This window comes from Acipenser ruthenus, chromosome 24 (genome assembly GCF_902713425.1).
Source record: "Acipenser ruthenus chromosome 24, fAciRut3.2 maternal haplotype, whole genome shotgun sequence".
NCBI classification, from domain to species: Eukaryota; Metazoa; Chordata; class Actinopteri; order Acipenseriformes; family Acipenseridae; genus Acipenser; species Acipenser ruthenus.
Genome location: NC_081212.1, coordinates 18,996,948 through 19,017,051, shown reverse-complemented (window position 1 = coordinate 19,017,051; position 20,104 = coordinate 18,996,948). Strand labels below are relative to the sequence as shown.

The following is a 20,104-nucleotide window of genomic DNA, read 5'->3' as shown; positions in this document are numbered from 1 at the left end:
GATTTGGAGAATGCATTGTGAATTCTACATGAGTTTTTACAGGGGTTAACCAGGCACCTGCCGAGCTGCTTAGCTTAATTGACCCTCAGCTTCCCGACTACATGAAAAATCTCTCATTTTAAAAATGTTCACCTGAAGACATACAATGCTGTCTTTCCAACCGATTCTCTCCAGTGCTAATCATACAGTGTGTGGGATTATTCAGTACTTAATCGTGAGACATCACAAGGTTTCTTCATAATTCTTTGTGTTTTTTTTAAAAGGCAGGGGCTGAATATAAAACTTTTCTTCAGAGTGTATTTAGACAGCTGGCAGCAGATTTAGTAGTTTTACTCCATCTGGTTTTATCCAAAGTTCAATTTTAAAATGACACACAGAAAACAATCCACTGACAGAAATTCAAAGGAGCATCTAAATATAAACTTATATGAACTAAAAACGATTTATAATAAGCAGCTGATCCTGTCTCTTATGGTACAGTAAGTGTTTCTTCTCATGGAATACTAATTAAGGCATTAAGCAAAACATGCAGCTACTTGACTTACTGCAATCTTCTAACATTGTTTTCAGTTTCTTAAACAAGTGTAATTAGAGACCATAAAATAATCAAAGGAATGAACACAAAACACAGTTCCAAAATATTATATTCCAGACCATAATATACACAGACAACCACTTTATCTCTACTCTCTATAAAGCACTTAAAATTCAAGCTCAATATGATGCCTATGATTCATTGTTTTTATTCACCGATGCCAGTTATTTTCCCTCAACGTGCCCATGTCCTCTGCAGTAATAAAACTTAAATCAGTAACAAGGGGCTTCTGAGGTGGGATATCCTGAGGAAAGAGCTTAGAAATCTGCACCACCCAGCTATAAAACTAGGACTGTGTGGTGGTGCAAACAGGAGGAAGGACTGGGGCATAATAATGGGTTTACCCCAGGAAACCCCTGCCTAAATAAAGCATTCCCTCTCCCAATGGAAATAGCAATGGTATGTTCCTATTGGGAATACAGTGAAACCTCAATATCAAGGCCAGTCAGGGGACAAACAAAACATATATAATATATATACAAAATATATATAAAAAAGCAGTTGATGTTATTAGGGGTCTAATTTAACAGAGGCTTGCTACATATAGGACAACACAAGGTGGCCTTAACACTGAAGGTGACTTTAGCGCCCTATAGCTTGGAGATCGCCAGTTCGAATCCAGGCCATGCCACTGCCGACCGTGGACACCAGTGGGTGGCGCACAATTGGCCAAGCGCTACCCAGGCAGGGAGGGTTTAGGTCAGTTGGGGAATCCTTGGCTCACCGCGCATCAGCGACCCCTGTGGCTGGCCGGTCACCTGCAGGCCTGCCTGTGTGCAACTCAGGACTGCTTGGTCCTCCGACTCTGTAGTTCTGTAATGGCTTCACGGCTGGCCTGCAGCGCAAAAAAAGCGTACGGCTGACGTCACACATTTGTGAGGACGCGAGTGCTCGTCTTCGTCTCTCCCGAGTTAGTGCAGGAGTTGCAGCAGTAAGCCGGGTTGAATAATTGGGCATTCCAAACTGGGAGAAAATCGGGGGTAAAATTAAAAAAGAAGCAATTTGGGAATGTAATAGGAATCTAACTGTGAAGTGGTCTTTTTATTGAGGTGTTCTTAAAGTGCAGTTTTTCTGCAGTTATAACAGTTATGAAAAATTCTCCAAATAAGGCGACTGCATCTACTGTGTCCATACCCTCAAACCGTTACGCAGCACAATCCACCATCTAAACAAACACACTACAGGTATCTGTCTCCCTACATCTAGTTTGTTGTCAATCTGTTTTACTGAATGTTATCAAATGTTTCTCAGGCTAAAATGATGGGCCTTCAAAACAAGCAACAAAAAAAAAATGACCATCAAGAATTCTATGGCATTTCACCGCCAAGATTATTTTAAACCTGGAACTAAAAATATAGCTGTTCGGTCATTTTACCAAAAAGAAAAGCTTATTGCTGTTCTAAAGATTATTTTGATGACAGTCTTAAGACATAAAGGGTTTGCTGTTAGATTTATAAAGTCTGAAACCAGCGTAAAAACATTACTGAACAAGAAGTGGAAAGCTGCATGCATAATTCACCGTTTCATACTGCTAGTCGTGTGTTTAGAGAAATCATTTAATAGCACCTCTATTAGGAAAAAATGCCTTAATCTTAAACCTAGTGTACCTTTTCAATCACATAACACCTACACTCTGGAAAGTGTCATCTAATACTACTGAACCCTGGCTGTCTGCGTCATTAAACTGAATGGAAACAGCCTTGTATTGTAACACACACTTCTTTCCAGCAATCGCCATGCTTGCCACTGAAGGTCACAGAGTAACGATGGTAAAGTGTACGTTATATAGACAAATACTGATAGCATCTCATACTGCGTGAGGAACGCCTGTATGTTGATTTATTCAGAGCCAAAGCAAGGAGTGCAGTCTGCCTGCTGGGTATAAATCACACACTGGATAAGATCGCCGCCTTGGAGCTCTTCTGAAATCGCTTTGTGCTGGAGTTCTCAGTTTCCATGCTGCTGCCTTCAGCTTTGCACATACTTGTGTTACATAAAGAATCTGTTTGAAGTAGCTATCCAAAATGACAGCTTTTGAACACCTCCCGTTTGCTTGACCAAGCAGCCCACAGAGCTGTTCTCTGAGGGTGCATTGTATTGAAGATACTGCTCCACATGATACGTGCAGTACTGTGCTGTGATAGAGGATTGGGGATCGGGATGACCATACGCACTACAGTTGTAGCCATGAGCTCCTGTGCCAGTACACTGCGTCACGAATGATGTCAGTGTGATGCTGAGGTTGGTTAAATCGGTCATTGCATCTTTTGGACATTACAAATCACATATACAAATGAGCAGCTTTTCAAAATTCCAGTACATCTTATACTACGTGTTCCTGCCCTGTACAGAACATACAATCCGAAAGTTAAAAAACACTTTGTTTGCGAGTCCAGTGTTCGTTTTCGTGATTTATAATTAAGCCAAACACATCGCTTTGCAGTTCTCTTGCTCAAACAGCACAAGACACACAGTAAGAGAACCCCAACATGCGACACAAACTTGAAGTATCTATTTCTAATGTTAATAAATGGATTCTAAAACCTTGATTAGATTTTTTGGAAGACTACAGATATTTCCTCTCTGGCAATAGTTGACTAAAACAATGTGATACAGTTCACAAATTTAAATGAAATTAGCAAAAACTGATACAATTTCAAGTTATTTGAAAATAGGAACTAAGAATTGAACTTAAAACTGTACTATGCTGAAAAAAACTGAAATAAAATACCTATTAAATTAAACCCCCCAAACATTGGTTTGAAAAGGAGTATATACTTCCTATAGCTGAAAGCTCCCTCAGTGTGCATGCTGTACTCCGTCTGACATTCAAATCAGCAGCGCAACAAATCAATTCCTAGGAAATATCACTTAAAAGACAGGCTTCCTGTGGCTTTCAAATGCACTTGTGCCACAAGCTGGAAAAGTGCAGAACAAAGTGCACAGCGAGTTGAAGCATTCATTGGAACCCAGCGCACGTCTCAGCCTTGCTGTTAGAATGGAGTGCGCAGCGGAGCAGCACTCTCCTAATGAGGAATTACACTAACATTGCACTCAATGCTAATGAGGGAATGCATTTGTCATTCTGAATCTTTAAACAGAGATTAAGGAGAGAACGAGGAAGTAAGCAAAACACAATGGGCTGAGATGACTCTATATAACTCATATAACACTAACACCCCTTCTGAGCTAGAATTGTGACAATAAGCACATTGACCTCATCACAAGCTCACCAATATCCTGACAATATAAATATCAATACACAGACGTGCTTACATGGCAAATATAGGTACTGCACGGATTACAGTAGTGTTCATTAAAACAAAACCTAATTAAAAAGCATGAGATAGCTGTAACCATATGCACGGCAGCGTTCTCGATTGTACTACAGTACTTTATATCTGGAACACTTTAATAGTGCGCAATTTATTTAGAAGGAAACCTTCTAATCTTATGCTTTTATTTTCTTATGCTGATATTAAGCTGGGTTGAAATCAGTTGATACTTATGCAATATGTTTTAGTGCAATACAAAGCTGTCTTTTTAACATACCATAGTACCGATAAAGGATAACTTCACCTGCTTCATACGGTCACTCAGACAGCTGTAGGCACCCACAGCAAATAGAAGCAAGTGATCTCCATTTATGTCAAAACTCTGTATAAAATGAAGTGGGATGTCAGGTGAAGCCCAGTTATCCATCCACAACAAGGCAAGTTCACTTCTTGAAAAGCAGGTATAGGACCTACAGTAATCTCCACAAAATCTGGTCTGTAGCACAGAACGTGGGTTCCTAATACCCAGGCTGGATGTGAACTTGGGAGCTCACAACTAGCTGTGTTTGTACTACGGGTCGCACTGAACGGTCAACCTCAGAAACTGGTAGTCGACTAATCGCACGTCATGTGAAGTCATTGTAAAGCGCGCAGCTTCAGATGGACGGAAGTGGAGTTCGAATCCATGAAGATATAAATGACATTTTATAACATTAATAAATCATTTCCAAGCAGCTTTACACAAACAGCAGTGTTATGAAACAGTGCTTTCACAAACAGAGCACCAAACATGATCAAATGCATGATTTATTATTATAGTCAACCTGTTTGATTATTGGAACGCAACTGTCAAATAAGTCGTTGATTAATCCCTAACTGCTTCAGCACAAACCCAAGCTGTTTCTTACAGTTAATACATTATTTTTCAAACTAAATAAAATGGAAACAAACTTAGCATTGGTGCAACAGAATGGAAATTAGGCTTATAGTGTTGGCTGTGAAAATGAAAATAAAGTCCAGAAAACCAACAGCAAAATGACTGCGAAAGCCGTTCTGTTAATACGTTTCAGAACACTTTCGTTTGCTTGTTTGTTCAACACCAACATTAGCAATGTATCTCTACTCCTAACCTAGACAAAGAAGAATACAAGTCATATTTATGGAAAGGAAACAGCCACTAGGGGGTTAGCTTTCCTTATCACCGTTTTCCTTCCCATTCCCAAACCTCAGTATCCTACCTTTCAAATATGTCCTCAACAGCCTTAAAAAGACTGACCCTCTTTGCTTCAATTGGAGGTATTTATAGGCTTTTGATGCCATGGTAACCACATGTTTATTTCTCTTTAAATCCAATGTCTTTGTGATGTTATTCACTATATAGCTAATGATGGAACAATCTACTGTTCCGTTCTATTTGTCTTCAGACATCATGGTATCTAGTCTATTCATCAATTTATTTTATTTTATTCTTCTATACTGGACATTATCTATTTTTATTTTTTCCTAAAACCACAAACTTTAGGTCATCCATGGTGTGTCTGTTCCTTGTAATGTGCTGAACTATTTACTTTTTGGTTTCTTATATTCAATAGGTGGTTCTGTATTTTTTTTATATAATGATGTACCGGTCTCTCCTACATATTTCATTTTATATTACATTGCTTCTAAAGTTTCTTGCCTGAGAACACTGGTTTACAGGGATTTTACATCCATGCAAAATAAAATGGTATTCTCTGGAAGTTTAACCTTTATATGATTAATCCTTTTCAGATAATGAGTTGTATCTTTAACATAGCTAGGTAAGCTTTCAACATGTGGCTGCAGCTGCCTTTCAGCTATTTCCACAATAACATATGTTGGGTTATCAATTGTGCTAAATCATTCACATTGGGTGTTTTTGTTTGTTCATTACATTATATAAGAGCGAACTTCCCAATGTTTTGGTATGTTTGTCAGGGACAAGTGTGTTTGTTTGTTTGTGTATCTATCTATCTATCTATACACACACACACACACACAAACAGTATATTCTCATTGCGATCTAAAACAGGGCATTATCTTATCTGTTTAGAGATACACAAAGACACTTGGAAGTATTAACAGTATTAGAACACATTTACTGCATGTAAGTTTGTGTTTGCTATCCATATCTAGATTGCTTTGCTTGGAAGACAGCGAGCCATTACTTTCACAGTGGGAGAATGACAAACAGAAACCAGAAAGGTGCTATCTAACTTTCATAACAGGAATAATAAAACGTCAATCCAAGTTGTTTGTGAGCACCTTCGATGTAGGAAACCATCAATCTCCCGGCCGCTGACATGAGCCAGGGCCCTCACTCACCCGGCTGACGTAAGAGACTTCGCCCCTCGAAAAAACAGGAGAGAGGGGAGGTCAGCTGCAGGAAGGAAAAGGAGGAAAGACTGCCGCATAGCAGGGCTGTCCCGTCACAAGCACCCTATAATTAACTTGAAATGAGCTCTGCCCGCAAGCCTGGGCTCTATGAATCTCAACGATCATCAAAACAATAATAACTAGAAAAACGTGCTTGTTGCATGACCTACAGGTCCTCACAGAACAATCATATCCACGTCCAGTTTCATCAAATGTCTGCAGAAAAACAAACATGTCAATTACCTTTTATTGAACATCATGTAAATCAAAGAAACTACGATATTGGAAAACTCTACCGGATGCCTTAATAGTAGTACAGTATTTCATGTTAGATTTTGAAATGTCACATTTTTTCCATTTTGGTTTTTCATTAAGTATATGGAAAACTACAAAGCGGTATATAATTCAATAAGTTAACGTAACATTATTCAGCAGGTGTCATTCGACTTTATGAAGCAAAATTAGTTAATTCTATAGGGCGATGCAAAACTTTTGGCCATAGCTAAAGATGGTTATCAGGCAGGACTGAGGCATAAGAAGATCAAATGCTGGGATTCAAACTCATGTTTCTTTGTCCCTTTGCTCTAAAAGCTAGACCACGTGGTATGCAGATATTCCCTTGAAACTGGTGTTGCATGCACATTTTTATAAAAGCATTACATGAAAACCAATAAAACACCAAGGAAAATATGCTGAGTCGCGAGACTCAAACAGATGTACTTTAACATCGTTTTGTAGAACACTCAGCTCTTCTGCAAAGATTGTTTAAAGAAAATGAAAAAAATAGGAGAGGTAGGCGACCAGGACTGGTAATATTGGGGAAATTCAACCAATATTAAAAACGCAAGACCTGAACAAATTATTTAGAAGTTTCTTTTTTTTCATTATTTGTTTTGATGCCCTTGTTCGGTTTCTCAGCTTCTGGCCGGGCTATTTTAATCTTCACGTCTATTTCAATTTCATCATTTTAAAAGATGAAAGCTGAGCAGCAATCCGCAGGACACTCTCGTGAACGTATCCAATCAGGGCTTCGGGGTCTATCCGACATAAATGAAACAGGACTGGCTTATCAACTTCTCAGCACGCTGTATGGGGGTGCAGACCTTGGGATGAGCCCCAATGAAGTCTCCATCTGGCGTGCAAATGTTTAATTAATATGTCACACTTGTCAAAAACAAACAGAGTGAGCGGTGACCATCGGTGTCCCGACCAACATTACCTCCATAGCAGCTTAACCTCCAACCACCCCTCTTTGGAAAGAAATATCAGGAGACTGTAAATAGCAGTGTGCAAATAGCTTCTATCCCCACCTCTCAGCAAGGGGACAGGGCCTATTCAGAAACAGCCAAGCATGCTCAAATAGGTTTAACCGGATAAGCTTATCTTTAAATAAAACTGTCAAAATTCAGCCATGCTTTTCGAACCGTTGTTAACATACAATCATTTCTGTCTGGTATGAACACCAACCGGTGTATCAAATTTACAGCCATTCTGAATTTGATTAACATGAAATCATGGTCTGTTCACTTTACTTTAAGATGCACTGAAGACAAATTGAGTAGTAACCATCTTATGGTGCACTAAATTTAAAAATAACAAAAAATATTCAATAAACCTTAAAAGGGATAGGCTGTACTATAAGAATTGGTAACATGTATATTTATTTTTCTTTTATCCCACAATGCTTTCTCAATCCTCATGCATCCTCACGTTTAATGAAATCCACAGCATATTTCACCTGTGGGGCAGTATCTGAGCAAGCCTGAGCATACATTTACACACAATTCCAAGAGAAAGGGGCTCATTTTATTAAGAAGGGTGAGTCGGCATCGCTGATAATAAAGTGATTTGATGGCATGCCTGGAATTATTATTACTACCATTATGACAACTATTTATGTCAGTTCTGTCTTATTTTTCGCAAAACCCATTGTGATGCCTTGGCATGATAAACTGCTATCTAAACCTATGTCGTTTTTGTAGTGATGCAATATCTATTTCAGTCCCCTCACTGTCTGGCTCTGATTGACGCAGTGCTCACAGCAACCCGCCCGGAACTTCCTGGCCCCCAGGTGTGTGGGGGGCGCTGCTCAGCAGTGTGTCCAGGAAAAGGAAGCCTGGCCTGGCTGGAGCCATCACATCCAAGCCACTCATTTTCCAATAAGGCACCATGCTGCTTATCTGAAGGAAGGGAGGGAGACAGGGCAGAGAGTGGTGGCGGTGGGGTTGGGTTTTAAACTTCCGAATGGACCTCATCCAACAGGAAACTCCCTGGATATTCATTTGACAGGCAAACAGCCAACCCATACCTGTTCAAAAGGCCATCCATCAAAATGACAGATACTCTTGATGTATCTACTCAGGGGATACCAAGATATTTAGTGAACAAAGGGTCAGAGGGGAGTAAAATGGGCAATAAGACGTATTTTGCAAATGTACCTCTGCGATTGTTGCTGAATAGTTGCATACAGCTCTCATATAGCTTATATAGGTCTAGTAGATCAAATTAAACTTCACACGACCATTAACATCACAGAACCAATACATCTGCCTGCATTGCAATGGTTTTCTAATTGTACTCATTTTTTACTTATTTGTGTTACTTATTCATTCTATTCATTAGGGAATATCCTATGGAAATCATTTATTGGTTTGTTTGTTTTTTAAACTCAATATGCAGTACACACAAACATGACAATCAAGAGCAAAGAGCTTCCGAGATGTATTATTTGTGCTTGCAGGATTAAAGAGCTTTCTTCTTTTGAACAGAACTACCCGCTGCAATCTGTCAGTTGTGTTTTTATGTAAATCACAAACTGCCACTGTAATCGAGCAGTATTTTTCACTGGTGTCAGAATCTGTCACATTCGACACCTTGATAGCTTCAACTGCGCAAGAAATTCCACAATCATGCTTTTTTCTAGAAAGTGGCTTTTGTGCTCCTGTAATTCACAAAACAATTTGACATCAAACTCCAAAAATGACAGCATACAGTATATACCACTGAGTTCCCTGCATGTATCGTGAGTTATAACCGTACTGTTAAGCACGGGTAATTAGGACATTCTTTTGGTACACTGCATGTTTAAACAAACCAGAAACTCTTATTCCATCAACATCTTCCAAGTAAATCTGTTCATTCAAACATGTCTTTCTTTCTTTCTATCAAGCCTTAGAAAATTTAAATACCAGAAAGTTTGCATCTATATGAAAACAGAAGCTGTTAATCCTTTCACGCAACACTCTAAAAGCAAAACATTTTCTGAAAGGAAAACAAAATACCAATTACAAAACTTCAAGTAAAAAAAAAAAAAAAACAACTTAAGCCTATTTAGAAGCCCATACATTTCAATGTGTGGGTTCTTTATTTCTGGTAACTTTCTTGTTTTTCCATTCTGCAAAAAGCGTGATAATGCCTAAATACAGAAACAGAGTTGCACGCTTATCAACCCCCAGACACTTAATGAGAAAGTACAAGAACATAATATAAAAAAACATGATAATGAACACTTTAAATAAAAAGGATTGAGAATATACCCCCATAGGTATTATGTTGGAGATTAAAACCATTACTTCAAGAAATGAAATGCAATTACTCTTGCTGGATGTGAACCACGTAGAGAGCAGTGTCCTGAAGCAAGGACATTTCCACTGCTACACCCAAGCTCTTCCATTGTTTTTTTTAAGGCACAGATTGCTTGCTGGTTCCTTAAATCCACAGATCAATTCCAAGAATGCTAATTTGCCCCCAGCAGGACAGGCCTGGGAGAAACAGAGCAAAGTGGAGAGCTCTAGGCATGACAGTGGGGAGGGAGTGATACGTTGGTTGATGGAAGCTGGATCCCGGCCTTGGCAACGAGGTATGGGCGTGGCACGCTGGCAGGGCCAGCCGCACAAGACCGGGTCTATCTGCAGGGTTCCAGCCCCCAGGCTCGGCTCTGCCCTTCAGAAGGCCCAATCAGACAGGTGGCGGCGATCGGAGGGGAGAGGAGCCAGATGGCACAGCCCGGCTCTCCGACAGGAGGGATAAAGACTCCAACACGGACGCATGACCCATAATCAAATTGAATTGGTTTGTTAGAAATTAACTGGCTTCATCTGAACACCTCCAAGCACAATGTTTACTGGGTGGAAAGATGTTCAAACTGGGCCCCAGTCTGTTCAGTCTGTTTTAAATAGATTCTTTCTACACACTTGTCACATCCACATATATACAGGAAATCCACTTGACCGAGGTAGTTCTAGCTGGATTTGATTTTCTGTACTTGTGCGAACAGCACAAATGTACGCTCACAGTTGTACAGTGTGTCTGAGATATACCAGGGGCCTGCCCTGTGCCGTAAGGAACACCAAGCAGTATTTCTGTCACTGACGGGCACCCCTGGAAATATTTCAAATGGTATGTAAATAACAGATACAAAACAAGACTAATACTCTGTAAATGCATACCTCAGGCAAGTCATATATTGAGAATCCATTATTTAAAACATACATTTTATGCCAAGCATCTGCCCTTTAATTCACTGGGTTAAGAATCATGTTATCCTGCAATAAAATGATACATTACAGTCTGGATAAACAGACGTCATAAAGACTCCATTAACAGCATAGCAACAGCAGCCTGTTGCCGGGTAGAATGACTGATTCGGATGAAGTTAAACTCAGGACTAAAAGGACCAAAACTCTTATCATGCACAGTAATAGATACAGGACATCTTATACTGGTTAGTATAACAATTACCCGCACTTCCAGTATTTTTGCATACACTACGTGCACTACAGTTATTTCAATAAACACCAGAAAGGTCTATAAACAAATTGTTTATACAGTTAATTGTTTATACAGTCAGCATGAAGTCCTCTTAAAAATGTACGGTCTGTCACAAGTATGTTTTCTTTATAAAAATTGGCCAATTTAATTCAAGGCATGAACAAAACAAATAAGATGCTTGAGGAAGAAAAGACATTTGATTTGAAGTACTAATGGAAGTAGGTCAAGCCTGCTGTCTTTCTCAAGCCACAACGCTGATGCCAAAATATAGTCAATTTACGGTAATCTTGTCATCTCCACCTAACTGTGATAGAATATATTTAAGTAAGTGTTGAAACCGGGTCCTTTGAGAGAGAAAAAAAAAATCAAAAGCAGTGAGAAAAACTTTCAGGTCTGGCTTTGTTGTCGTTAAGGAATCACTTCTGTCGAGTTCAAATTACCAGCTGCTCATGCTGCTCAGCCTTCTGCATTAAAAACAGTGTACGCTTTATGTAATGACACTGTACTGCGAAGATAACTACTGAAATGTGGGAGGTACTTTCATTGATTCGCTTTTAATAAAACAGAACACACAATGACCAGAGCTTCAAGAGTGGAGCACTAAATAAATACATAAATGTCTTTACAAAATGAGTGCGGCAGATCACCGTGATCTACTGTATATCCACTCTGTGTACATGTACAAATATAATCCAGACAGGTACCTCAATACCAACCTGCATTTTGACTTGCGGTTTAATTTTAAACTCTAGAAATGAGTAAAATACAAGATTGTCCAAACCAAGATTCATTGAAACTCTAAGCGGTTCTTTACGCTGCCTGTAATTATATTGCGAACTGTGTACCAGATTGGAGTTGGCATTGGTTGGGAATCTCCCCCTGGTATACCCTGCACTCCCTTTATTACTCTGGATGATCAGAACAAAGCCGTAGTTTATTTAGGCATTGTTACAGAGCAAGACCACTCAGCAATTTTGCGGCTACTTTTAAGACGATAATGCAACCATCCATCATGCCAGAGTTGTGTGTGATTGGGTTGAGGAGTGTAACAGACTTAATGGATCTCAATCCAATTGAGCACCTTTAGGACAAACTTGAACAATGCATTTGTCAAGGATATCATAGAGAAAAACTTTGTGTAAAAAGGTTTGATCAAATTCAGTCAAAATACAAGAGTCACTTCATTAAAGCCTGCAATAAACAATGTATTAAGTTCTTCACATTGTGATGAAACTTGATGAAGATAAAGCTTAAAAAACTTTTAAAAACTTAAATAACTGATATAAATGAATAAAATGCCACTGCTTTCATACAGAATATCGAGTAAGTATTTGTAACAGATATACATGCAATGTTTGATTACACAGAAAAACAAGCATGATCCTTATTTCTGTTCATTAATTATACAGCTGTATGCAGATAACCATACACAATGTATTAATATTTACAGTATTTCGTTTTATATTGCAAACAGAAGCTACTTCTTTAAATTGACTGAATGAAGGTCCTCAATCGTATCCCTAACAGATGGAAGAGAAGCTCCCTGGGAATAGAACAGCAACGCATCCCCATGCGTTAATCTATGGCTATCACAAAGGGAAAAAAAAAAACCTTCACAAAGGAAAAAAAAAAACTACACGAAATGATCATCTCTGGATCGGCACAAGTACACAAGGTTTCTGAATTGCAAAGGATCGTATCCATCAGAGAAACCCGTAATGACTTTTGGAAAAACATTCCCTATCACATCCTCTTGTGATCGTTTTATTGGACTTGTATAGAGGTGTGTGAATCAGGCCTCAAGGTGCTACAAACAGATCAAACAACCACTAAGACACTGAATAGAAACCAAGCGTGGAAACTGCAAGGGAAAAATCAGAAGGAAACATTACCTAGAAATATGTGTTCTATAATCTCTTTGGTATTTATTGGGAACGTCAGAAACTATCACAGCCATTTGGTCATCTTCGCTGAGAATGTAATGTAAATGCAGCCTCAGACTGGTGTATCTCTTCAATTTTGAGGTAGGCAGTGATAGCATTTTCTTAATAAATGGTTTGAAACTAAATTAGGCTGTGAAGTGTTTGTCCTAAGAGAATGGCTTAGCTTTCCCTTAAGGGACCATCCTTTCTCCTATGGGGTGAGGGATAAGTTCAGGCACCATTCTGAATCACTGACATCTCTTTCTGAGACTGTCACCCTACAATGGAAGCCCAGTTCTTATTTGTGTTGTGATTTTTTTAAGTTTTTGTCGCAGGGTACAGTGTGGTTCAGAACTGATTTTTAAAAGGCTGAGAAAGCCACATTGCTGATTTTAAATTTTATTAACGAAACAGATACTAGGGTGGATTTCATTATTTTTTAACTTGGGTTTGAACAAATTTAGTGTACAAAGGCATTTGCCAATATATGGTCCATTATGACTGCACCATTCTGAATAGTGTAATATAATATCTTATTACCATTGGTTATGAAACTGTACTTCTCATCAGCAAATGTGTGTTTAAAGACATTTGACAATCAGAAACAGGGATCTTGATTTTGTATGAGTAATAGTTCATTATCACCTGTTTAACTTGATCAAACGGATTTGGTATTAATGTTTCCAGACGTGTTTGTTATTAAATGTACAGGCTTTTTGACATTGATATTCCCAGGATGAAGTAAAATGTAAAAAATGTCTTGCGGCATTCAAGAAACTTGAGGATCAACACATTAAACTTGACATTTGAAACAAGGATTATTTTGTATTTGGCCTGGCAGGACGCCACCTTTATCTGCTGTTTCTCACTGTCACGACAGAACTGAGAGAGATTTCACTTCACATTCTTCAATCTGACCTTTAAATAAATAAACGAATAAATCCCTGCCACTGATGTAAATACCAAACAAGAGCTGTCACTATAAAAAAAAAAAAAAGTAGATTAGCGTGACCTACATCGTCAGTATAGAAAGGCATATCATCAGATAGGGCCAAGTATACATACAGTTTCATGAGAGATCTCCAATATTAGCACTGTCAGTGACACAGTTTGTCGAAAAGCCATAACTTATACAACACTACTATAGATACCCGCCATGGAAGTCCCCTTCATATTCATTAATATTGTGTTTGAATACCTCAGTGCTTACACTTTGGCCTCTAATGTTGTGTGTCATGCCTTGACGCCTAGCTCCAACATTCCCTCTCTACTCCAGTACAAGCAGCTATGTCCATGTACCTAATGTAAAAACTGGAACGGTCTTGATACTGCCCACAGCGCCCCCTGTGGAAGGAAGTCAAACACAAAGAGTTTGGTTTGTAGCTGGTAGTTGGGCTGTGATTACTCACCATGTTCCAGTATGATAAGCTGAGCGCTGGCCTGTATATTCCCCACGTCATTTTCAGCCACGCACTGGTAGAACCCTTCATCCGACTTCACCAGCCCTAAAACCTGCAGGTTATGTTCTTTCTGTTGAGACAGGAAAACAAACACACAGTTACCGAGGACCTTTTCGATTGAGATTTAAAAAAAAAGAAAAAATATTTTGGCATTATCTTCCAGCCATTTCTTTTTGGTATCTCCATTCATCATAAAAAAAAAAACAAAAAAAAAAAAAACTGTTGGGTAGGTTTAACCTTTAAAAAAAATGCAAAGCCTAGTCCTTAAAAAAATGACTCCCCTACTGTACCTACATATTTTTACAGATAAAATGTAGTGGAGAACACCACAAATACTATTAGAGAACTTAAAAAGCAACATGCTAGACTCATTTTTAATCATTTTCTGTTTCAGTCATCACATCCTAGGGCCTTTTCAAACAAGTCTAGCCTCTGGTACACCAGTGTGTAACCATTAACTTGTCTACCTGTCACACTGCCCCTAGTATAAGTCAATATGTACAGATGACCCTGTCTTTGATGGGATAAGATTGCCTTCATGAGCACATTGGGTGAGCAATGGGACCAAAAAGCAATGCTGTGGGAAATGAGAAAACACTCCTATAAAAACATAAGAGACGGGTGCAGCTGAACTCTAACTTATTATAAATCGTGTTTTCATTTAAAACAAACAAAAAAAACTCCATGTGTGGGCTACTTAATGTCTTATACTTGTATGTAGTGCTTCAGCTTTATGATTTATAATGGGTGTAAGAAATAGCACAGTTGTGGTATTTCACAGTATGGTATTTTCTTTATGGATAGATTTCCTAAACCCACTAGGTGTGTCAGGGGGACTTGGTTGAAACTCAGATACTTGGACTCTCAGAGCTACTGTATAATGAGGCCACAGAGGTACTTTGCATGTCATGCACCAGCATGTGATGACAAACATAAAAGGTGACAATGCAAACCAAAATGAGAATACAAGACTTCAGATCCACTTTGAGGATTTCAAATGAATATTTAGTTCCAATGCTGTATTGTATTATCTGCAGAAGTCGTTTTTTTTATTTGAAAGGTTAACCAAAAAACAATGAGTAATATCATATTGGGATATAAATTCTCAATTGCCCTGCTGAAGGAAATTTTCATGTGTGGGTTGCTTTTTGTTATCCCCTGGCAAAACAAGATAGTCTCTCCAAATTAAAACGACAGTTACTGATACCTCCTCAGCTGTAGCTGTGGCTATGCCCTGAGGTTTGACATTCAAATTCATCATTGTGTTTAAAAAAGATAAAACTGATTTTCTTCAGTCACAGAGGTGCAGTAGCCTGGAATGAGCCTTGGAAAAAGAATGAGTTCTATTGAGGTAAAAACAATAGAAAATAAATACAATGTTTGTTAACAGGCATCTCTACCTCTAAGGCTAAAAACACAGCATTACAGTTGTTTGTACCGTAAAAAAGCAGGTCAACGAGAACCACATCCACGACAAGATGTGTGAATCTTGATCAAATTTAGGAATATAACCATTACTACATACATAATACATGTTATGGTGACAATATGCCAGTGAATTAAATCCTAATAACCTCAAGAACAAGAGGTTCTACAAGAGGTATGTAAAAATAAGAGCGACATTCAATCAATCAAATTTATTTTGTATAGCGCCTTTCATGCCAAGGCTTCCTTGCATACATAGGCCTCCTTATATATCTAGATTCTTAAACTCTCAATAACGTCCTTATCAAGTTTCATCACAATTGTATAAGCTGTTAAGAGATGGAGCTAAATGATAGCCAATTTGGGATAGATTTACTGACCAGAAAACAATCACTTAACACCTCTGCAATTCAACTGCTTTTCAAAAGGGTTTTTAGTTATACTCAATATTGAGTTTCATGTCATTCTATGAACATGTACTAACGGTACTGTGCTTACATCATCGGCAGTAACAGATCTGACCCACTTTGAAACTTGTTCTGGACCTAGGTTCTATCTGGCAACCAAATTTCAGGTTGTTTTGTGAAGATGTAGTCGGTGGTGATGGACAACGCAGTGATGAGATCACTACTGTACTGTATTGTACATCCCATTCTCTGGGGATACCAGTCCCCTGTGGGGGAAGATAAATACTCAGCTTGGTTAAACTAAAGTGTTGTTTGGTTCTGATCCCCACCACAAAAGCCACTCTTTAAATCAAATCCTCCCCATTTCACTTCCAGGCATTATAGGGTTAAGATTATATGAAAAAGTGAGAGTGACTGACGGGCTCAATTATTAGTTTGAAGGATCATCAACAGGAAGCATTATGAATGTGGTAAAGCGCCTGAACGCAGGAAAGATCAGACAGGAAAACAAGCCAATTAGTCAACCACCCCTCAGAAGGCACATTAGGTCGGTCCAATTTGTTACACATACAATACACATGAATACGTTTCACTTAGGAGGCTTACACTTCTGCAGCATGAGGTATCACACTTGCCTTCAGGACAGAAGACTATAGTTTTATAAAGCCTGTCTGAAGAGTACAGTATTGGGTCCCCACATATAACTGCTTGGGGGCTTAGGTAACAAAGCAGACCAATTTAATGGCCTTTCACCTCTGAGGCCTGGGCTGAAATAAGTGACAAATGAAAATTAGTTTGGTGGCTTCAGCCTGGCCCACAGTGAACACGTGTTTTCTGACATGACTGGCACCAGTATTTGACCATGTGGGATTCACAGATAGAGATGAGCTCAATTCTGGTCCCAAGTAAAGGTCCTGTTCAATAATGTCCAGGCCCAAGCACAGTAACTAGAACACTCTTGAACGTGGGACTTAATGTGTTTTTAAGAGCCATGACTGGATTTGAACTTGGCCTCATCAGGTAACCAAACCAAACCAAGATAGTAACCAAACCTCTTTTTATAAGAATTCAAAAGCAGATGCTTACAGAAAAGTTCAACAGTTCTGCATTATTGTGCAAAGGTTAAAATGAAAATACTTCAGGCCCAATTTTGTAAAGTGGATTAATAAATAAATACATAATGATTTAATGTACACTGCAAGCACGGGCTGGATTTAATAGTATATTGGCGCTATAGGCATTATTTAAACTGCTATGCTTTTGCTTTAATTCAGAGCAATGTCTTTTCATCCATTTGGTCTTAAACCCCTGTAATGCAATGTATTTTTACAGTATGCGCTGTAGTAATGTTAAAATGCAGATAACTGCAGTCCTGGAGAAAACACAAGCAGGATTAATGGTATGCATAATGTATTGCATATGTATGTGCTGCCTCAAAAGCCAGCACATACATATGCAATACATTATGCATTGCCCGCCAAATGGTGTCTAGTTACTTCATATAAAAACATGGGCACTAAAGGTTGGACTGAATTCTCTTTCCTCCCCAACAGTCTGTCTCCACAAGCACGCTCTTGAGTCTCAAGGTAAAACTTTTCAGAATAAGCATTTTAAGCTAAGGCCAAGACCAACGTTATGCTCTTTTCACTTACGATGATTTTGAAGTAGTCGCTGGGAATGACCGCGTCCCCGTTTTTGACCCACTTGACGGTGGGAGCAGGCGTGCCAGTCACCTCACACTCGAACACGATGTCCATGGACTCGTAGGCGTAGATGTTACTCGGCCTCTTCAGGAACTGTGGAGGAGCTGAAACACACAGGAGACACTGCGTCAGACCTCTGCATGGTTTACCATTACGTTTACCCAGGTCTGTGCCATTGACCTGGCACAAGCAAGCATTCAGCATCTACAGTGACAGCATACATCACTTATACAGTAACGATCACAAGCAAAGCCACAATCCATTAGAACGACTTGTTTAACCTGCAACTTAACCAAGCATGCCGTACAGTATTCTGAAGATCAACACAAATTCACATCCACTTGAGGTTATACTTTGTTCGTTTTTAACACCAATGATTCCAACAGACTCAAGTAGCTCATTTGTCCGGGTGGACTCAGCTTGTTAAAAGTGACAGGTGACAGGTTATTCCAAACACATGCTGTAGTGTAAGCAAATTCATGTTTGATTGTAGGAACAATGCTTAACATCCCTGAGACCATTTCCTGTGGTAGCAGAGACCAAACGATTTTGAAAAACTAAAAGGAAACTTAGTAAATTCAATGACAAACATGTCCTTTTAGTATTTCTAAACTGACCGTTCGAGTGTTTTACTAAAATATCTAAACAGAAGATGTGAGGGATTTGACACTTCCGAACACTTTGTTTTTGTAATTTAACACGATGTCTGCGTCTCATACCAATTTCGTTTGGTATTTGTCTGTATTAAAGTCTTGTTTAAAACGTGACTATTTGGCTAAAACCAAATTTTCCTGGTAATTATAAGGTGGAATTCAGCCCCCCTTTCATGCTTGGTATTTTTTAAAAACAAAACTCAGTTTTCATTGTAACCTTCAGCCAAATAAAAGCCCCCCCCCCCCTCCCCCCACCACCACCACCACCACCACCACCACCACCACCACCATCGTGAAAATAGGTTTCCAGTCCCTCCACATGTCAGCCGACCAGACGTTTCACATCCCATACAGCCTTAACACAAGTATACATTAAAGTACTACCAAGTTGAGTTCACTCTGCAGCGGTGGTGGGTTAGAAGTGTACGGAAAGTGATGATGTCACTGAATTCCGTGCAGATGATTATCGCCTGTGAAAGTGCTCATTTGCTATGCTCTGTGTGCAGACACGCACCATTAACACCAAATGTGCTTAAAACATTTGGAATCGATTTGACAAAAGCAGAGAGTCCAAAAGCTAAAAATACCACTAAAACCTTGCCATGTCTTGAAGCCCCCTGTACTGCAGCCAGTGATCTTACTGCAGGATCTCGGCAGCTAGCACGGAGACTGTCTCTATACTAACCCTACCTGGGGAGAGGGTCACTGCAAAGAAGTGTTCAATCAAGGAGGGGGTCGAATACCAGTGCTGGTGAACCAGCACATACTGTTCTACAGTGGCATTGTCACAGCTGCTGCTTCCCTTAGTTCCCTTAGGTCCTTTTTTTCTACACTTTGCATCTGTTTTTTATTGTGAGCTCCAATTAAACAATCTCTCTCTTTTAAAATACATTTCTCCCATCTGATAACACTAAACAACATCCTGAAGACTGATGTTGCTAAAAGATGGCGCTACAAATATACCCTCGTTCCATTAAAGGTGAAAACTTCCATAGTACATATTTTTGGCCGTCACTTCTTGGCGGCCTTTTTTAGTATACTTTGTGAAACTGGATCCTACCACAGAACCACAGAGAAACATACCAGGGGAGGCTGCATTTACAGCACAGCAGTCCCTGAATGAAACAAATAAAATGCAGTGAATTGTGAAACAAGGGCTCAGCCTCACCACTCTACCCCAGGGGAGACCCAAGTACAGTGCTGTTATTTTTATGATAACAGCTTACTTTCATTGGCCTTTCTTATAAACCCCAATAAAATTGTTTTAAAAATCCACAAAATAAGAAGCCATTCATTTAGGATGTTAAACATTTTTCCATTCAAAGTGCCAGCAACCAGTGTGAATTCCACACCAGTTACCTCACCAGGCCAATTCCCTGGAAGCTTTACGACCCTCTCACAGACCCAGGGCCCAGCGGAGTGCTACAAAACCGTCCCTCAAACCACAACGAGGAACAGACGCCTCCTCACTTTCTTCTGGATCGTTCCCCCTGGCTGACA

At 39.3% G+C, this 20,104-nt stretch overlaps 1 protein-coding gene across 9 annotated transcripts in view; it reads right to left on the bottom strand.

Moving 5' to 3' along the window:
• LOC117429513 (neogenin-like) overlaps positions 1 to 20,104 on the bottom strand; it is a 160,238-nt gene that overhangs the window by 36,977 nt on the left and 103,157 nt on the right. For all 9 annotated transcript variants that reach the window (XM_058998532.1, XM_058998539.1, XM_058998540.1 and 6 more), the window contains exons 6-7: positions 17,901 to 18,055; positions 14,366 to 14,486 (exon numbers count right to left, since the gene is read on the bottom strand). In XM_058998532.1, the coding sequence (XP_058854515.1) occupies positions 14,366 to 14,486; positions 17,901 to 18,055 (276 nt within the window). The remainder of the gene's footprint in view (positions 1 to 14,365; positions 14,487 to 17,900; positions 18,056 to 20,104) is intronic.